Source organism: Onychostoma macrolepis, chromosome 09 (assembly GCF_012432095.1).
Source record: "Onychostoma macrolepis isolate SWU-2019 chromosome 09, ASM1243209v1, whole genome shotgun sequence".
Taxonomy (NCBI): Eukaryota; Metazoa; Chordata; class Actinopteri; order Cypriniformes; family Cyprinidae; genus Onychostoma; species Onychostoma macrolepis.
Window position 1 is genome coordinate 36,206,575 of NC_081163.1, and position 6,045 is coordinate 36,212,619.

General features: G+C 33.6%; 1 protein-coding gene across 1 annotated transcript; it reads right to left on the minus strand.

The window, feature by feature from the left end:
* Positions 1–1,642: 1,642 nt before the first annotated feature.
* LOC131547425 (uncharacterized) lies at positions 1,643–6,005 on the minus strand. The gene is made up of 2 exons (XM_058787966.1): positions 5,445–6,005; positions 1,643–3,058 (listed from the first exon to the last, which is right to left on the minus strand). The coding sequence occupies exons 1-2, from the start codon at positions 6,003–6,005 to the stop codon at positions 2,732–2,734; spliced, it is 888 nt and encodes a 295-aa protein (XP_058643949.1). The 3' UTR covers positions 1,643–2,731.
* Positions 6,006–6,045: the final 40 nt, after the last annotated feature.

Genomic DNA, 6,045 nt, shown 5'->3' on the forward strand with positions numbered 1-6,045 from the left:
AAATCACAATACAGAAGCAATGAAGGCTAAATTGTGTTTACGTAATATTTAAAGAGGAAGTATGTAATTTTGTTGATTAAAAAAATATTTTTTCTTTGCCAGCTTAAAATGCAGAAATGAATGCCTTCTCTGTTTGTTTATCCTTAAACGATAAAACTTCTTTAAATAACAGAAAAAGACAGAGTTCATCTTTACCTTTTTCTGGAGTCACCAGCAAAAACATTTCTTAAAGGGATAATTTACCCCAAAATTTAAATTCTATCATTATTTACTCACCCTCAAGTTGTTCCAAACCTGTATGACTTTCTTTCTTCTGTTGAACATAAAAGAAAATATGAACAGTTGCTAGTCCCCATTGACTTCCATTATTTGGGAAAAAATACTATGGAAGTCGAAGAGGACAAGAAACTGACTGCTTACCCACATTCCTCAAAATATCTTCTTTTGTGTTCAGGAGAAGAAAGAAACTCGTACAGGTTTGGAACAATTTAAGGATGAATAAATGATGACAGAATTTACATTTTTGGGTGAACTATCCCTTTAAGAGGACGCGTGCCTCCCCCTAGTGTTCAAAAAGGAAGAATCTGTATCCCTCAAGCTGAGTATTTGCAAATCTTTTCATCACTTCTAAAATAAATAAATAAATAAATCTTATTTTCCTGCTTGACATCATAACATTTCAGATCATGCGGAGAAATTGATAGTTTTGACATTGAAACTGGATGACACATTTCTCCAAAAAAAAAAAAAGAATCTGCATCAGCAATGAATCGTAAAAAGCTGCATGATGTCCAGTGAATCATATTATGATCTGATCACAGAAGCTTTATTATGCAGAGGGTAACAGAAGAGCGTTCCTTTGAAGTACAGATTCACGCTGACCTTCTCCCAGACACAACTGATGACTTCAACTACTTCGAAAGGGCTGAGACTGAATTGTCAAGCGTGAAGCCATTCTTTGTCCTCTTATGGATAGTATAGGGATGAGCACTCCTGTTCTTCTTTGACTCTAAATCTTATCTTAAAGCAATGTATGCTCATTACATTGAAAAGCTTAAATATGTATATCTGTACATGTAAATAACATCATCTAACCCATGTTTAGCATCTTGTGCTAAAAATGTATTAAAGTTATAGATTATGCAAATTCAAATCAATATTAATGTCAACAGGCAAATAAAACCACAGAGCAACATGAGGTCGAAGGCACAATGGCGCACAGCTTTGCAGGACTCATCATGGCCTTGAGCTTCAGCTACAGTCATCTATCAAAACAGACAAATCAGTCAGACAAAAAATACGGCAACTGAACAGCTGTGGCTTCTCAACACACATGCATAACAACTTAATGTGTGAGCACGAACACTGGTGAGGAGGAACCTCGTGTGCTGGGATGGAGGAACTGCAGGCTCACAGCATACACTCCTACTGTCATCTATTCTTCTATTAACCGACCTTTTCTGAAAACCTTTCACATCCACCGTGACACATTTGATAAATGCTTAAATATTAATGGAATGGGATACCAAATATCAAAAATGTTTATTCATATCAAAGCAAATATAACGTGGTTCTCAAAAAATGCAATATGATCATCACGCTATAATACATATAATTGGTTCCACAACAATAAAGCCCCCAAACAATCACATTTGTCCACCTATATTTTTACTTACACTTTAACAAACTTCAGCTGTATTTGAAAGGAGGCTGACCTGAATGAACCCAGCAGATGCAAGTCATGCACAACAGTGATGTGCCCAATAGATCTGAAGATATTAAGTGAAGACGTTTACTGTGAAGAGAAGGGAAGTGAATCTTAAAGGTCACAGATAATTAACATTCATATATATACATACCGGTATGGCTTAATATTCTAAAGGAATTTTTTAAAGAGATTTTTTTTTTTTATTATTCATAAAATCAATTATAGAAAACTTTGTTTACAAAAAAAAAAAAAAGAAGAAGAAGAATGTTATATATTCGGTCCTTTTAGTTCTGCTCATATATTGTGCCAAAAATAGTGCATAGTCATTAATTATTTTTAGAATAGAAAATGTCTTTTTGTAAACTGTGAAGCTTTTTGTATAAAGAATTCATTTTTCTTTCTTCTTGCTGTGCATTGGATCTGAAATTCTTATTGTAACAATAATCATCCAAACGTTTGGGACTGGTATGATTTCAATGAAGTCTTCCACTCACCAAGGCTGCATTATTACAGTAGAAACAGTAATACTGTGAAATATTATTACAATTTAAAATAACTGTTTTCTATTTGAATATATAAAACAACAAAACAATAATAAACATTTATAACTATTACCAATGTTGAAAACAGCTGGGCTGCTTAATATTTTTGTGGAAATGTGAAATATGTTTTAAGGAGTTGAAGAGTACAAAGTTTAAAACTGAATTTATTTGAAATATAAATCTTTTGTAACGTTATAAATGTCTTTTTGTCATTTTTTTATTTAATGCATTCATACTTCATAAAAACAGCTGTGTATCCTCACACACTAACCTCCTTAGCACCTCAGTATTTTATTTGGAGTTATCGAACCTCTTGCTTTCTGTATAGCATTTTTTGCAATATTGTAACAGTTTGCTTGTACCTCAGTATTAAACAGAAAATAAACCCACAATTATTAAAACGGCATTAGAATATGCAAATAAATGTGAAAACACTATTCCTTTGGCAAGATGCAGGTAGTAGGCATAAAGTTTACGTTGCTTATGGCAACTCCGTTAAATGTAGGGCTGGGTCTGATATTTTGTGCCACACGTCTTCTTCAGCGTTCCCTAACTGCTGATACTGAACATGATGAGCATCACCCTGAATGTTCATGTGCGGATGTTCAAAGTTCCTCAGTGAATGCTCACTGACATGTTTGGCTCTCTCCACGGCTTTTTCATGTAGTTTGTCCTCCAGAATGGCTGAAGTCTCCCGCTCCACATAAACCTCATAGAGCGATTTATAATACGGCTTCCATCGGGTCGTGAGAGATGAACTTATCGTCAACAAAAATGAAAGGCCAAGAATAAGAATTAGGCCAATTACCTAGAAGACAAAAACAGATAAATGAAAATATGAGAAGTAGCATAGGTCAGTGCAGAACATAATATAAAATAAGCAAAGAATAAATACAACACACCATTTTCACAAGTATCATTTCAGTGAAATCCTTCATAACATGATGCTTTTCGTTAAATTTACAAAGGTAAGATTTATAAACCTAAAAAAGCTGGAAAACATGATCACCAAATTGGTAAAGATGTCTATTAAAGGTAACTGCAATCTAAATATTACTCTAAAAATTAATGGTGGCAATTCTGCATCATGTTTCAGACCAGTGTAATTACTGTTAACTAAAACAAAAATAAATAAATAAATAAAAATACATGTAATCATTAAAATGACTCAAATTAAAATTATTAAAACTAAAACTAATATTGTTTTGGTATCTTAAATAAAATAAAATAAAATATGTTAAACTTGAAATTAGGGGTGTGCGATATATATCGTCTGCGATAATATCGTAATTGTTGTTTTAACGATGTGCATTTTGACATTATCGAGTATTTTGCAAAAACCAAACAAAACACCCCAACAGAGAGCACGCACTCATTACGTGAAGTCTAGACTATAGCCCGTGCCATTTAGAGTGTGTTCCTTCACTGCATGATTCAGTCTATTAAAATGCACTAAGAATGATCACACAATTCAAGATATGAGGGTAGAAAATGTGCGTGTGTGTATTATACACGGTGTATATATAGAGTGAGTGCCGTTTTTGTTCAAAAATAAGCATGATTGTGATATTGATTTTATACAACAGTTCAATAAACAATAAGTTAATATTAAGAGACTTACGTTTTAGACACCATATTTCCTATTTTTGCTTCATTTCGCCAACAAAAAAATAATTCCGAACAGCTACAGCACTGTTTTTTGCGTCTCTGAGCAACATAACGATGTTTAGTTCCTGAATGAATCAACCGTTAAATGATTCGGTTCAGTCGCAATGACTCACTTGTTAACAGTGACTCGCTGCCACCTGCTGGCGGTTTTAATTTCACATTCAAAGTATCTGTTCATTTTAAAATAATTTCAAATATCAGTATTTAATGTTTTATGTTTAAAATATCAAAATATTATGCATTTGTAACTGCAGGTTACAGCACTCCATGTCCTAAACAGTGTGTATAAATACATTTAAATGCCACTTTAGATGCAACTTCTGCAAAGATTAATTTTGTTGATACTGGTTTCATTTGTTTGGTAACAGCCTAAATGTCTTATTATTCTAATTGACTGATTAAATGTAACAATTTGACTCAAAAGAGTCATACTTTTAGAAAAAAAATGGCTTTATTAAAGGTAAAATTGCCCATAAAAGGTAAAAATCAATTTAAAAGTATATGAAAATATTCATTTCTATCACTGATGTGAACTGACCACACAGATATGAAGAATATCAAAAACTGCAGCTGTCCACGGTAGTCAGATATCAGCACAATAACGCACTCGGCAAAATATCGTCTAATTATCGTTATCGAAAATAATCCCAAAAAACATCGAGATATCATTTTTTTTTCAATATTGCACACCCCTAATTTTAATCTTTAAAAGACGAATATTAAAGAAATATTAAAAACTAAAAGTTATTAAAAGACGGCTAAACAGGAAAATTAAAACTAATTAATACAAAAATAACAAAAGCACATGACAAAATTTGTCAAAAAGTTAAACTAAAATTAAAATGAAAGCTGAATATATATATATATATATATATATATATATATATATATAAATCTAAATATTGCTAAATAGGCGATATATACTATATTATTATATAAATAATGCTAAATTCAATCTTGACATTTTTAGCATATCTTAAATATCACACAAACATATTTTTGATGACAATGATAGTTAAAGTGAATTACCACTGTTTTATTACTAGTAACAACTACTTTAGTGTTTATGGTAGGCCTATTTTGGTAGTGATTATAGTAAGGTGATTTAAAGAAAATCCACATAAGCAAGTGCACTGTAAAAAGTGATAAGTTGACTTAACTTAAAAAAATTGAGGAAACCCGTTGCCTTAACTTTTTATTTATTTATTTTTTTTTTTATTTAATTAATAATTTTAAGGCAACGGGTTTCCTCAATTTTTTTAAGTTAAGTCAACTTATCACTTTTTACAGCGCTAACCACCAGGGGATCTTTATTCATTAATTCATTATAATTTGTCTGTTTGGTTTTGTTGCTTTTTTCCCTTTACACCTTTATAAAGGTTGGCAAATCTGATTTCTCATTGAGGGACAGCATTTTATTTACAGAATTTTATTTAAGACAGATAGCTATCGCAGAATGAAGAAAATAGAGGGAGAAATGCAGGAATAGCGATAGAAATTGATAAAAGGCAGTATAGAAAATTTACCCGTGATTCACTATCATATTTTCTCAGAGTCTCTGCTTCTCGTGGAGTTGGTAGATCCTTGCACGCAATTTGCTCCCCGGTACCGTTCACATTAATGGTCCGCACGCAAACGTACCAGTCCCCGTCTATAAACGCAACGACTATCCACAGCGATGCCGCATAAAAGACATTGAGTAGGTGTTTCCAAATAACACCACAGTAATACCAGCCCTCCTGTCCACAGCGCTCTGGGTGATAACAGTGACCACCGGCACAGCAGCAGCACTCAAGAGTACCGCAGCACGCGCTCTTACAGCATCTGCTCCGGCCGCGCGCGCAACACCTGCACACGTAACATCTGCACATCTTCAGCAGCCGAGCGTCCATCAGGATCATTATGAAGAACAGTATGCCTATTGGCAGGCACAGGTAGAGCCAGCAGTGCAGGACAGTTTCCTCGGGAGTTGTGCAAGGGCATGTGAACACATATTTGAAGAAGATAAGCATGGCCATGACTGTGACAGCTGTCCTGATGGGCACATTTCTGAGTACATAAGTCGAAAAGACCGCGTGCCGAGCCATATCTGCAAGTATGCTTAACGAAACCGATGCGGATTGAGAA

Excerpts from the sequence above, each read along its gene's own strand:
- LOC131547425 (XM_058787966.1), bottom strand. The coding sequence starts at position 6,005 with ATGGCTCGGCACGCGGTCTTTTCGACTTATGTACTCAGAAATGTGCCC. Across the intron at positions 3,059-5,444 it reads AATATGATAGTGAATCACGG|GTAATTGGCCTAATTCTTAT; the intron begins GTAAATTTTCTA and ends TTTGTCTTCTAG.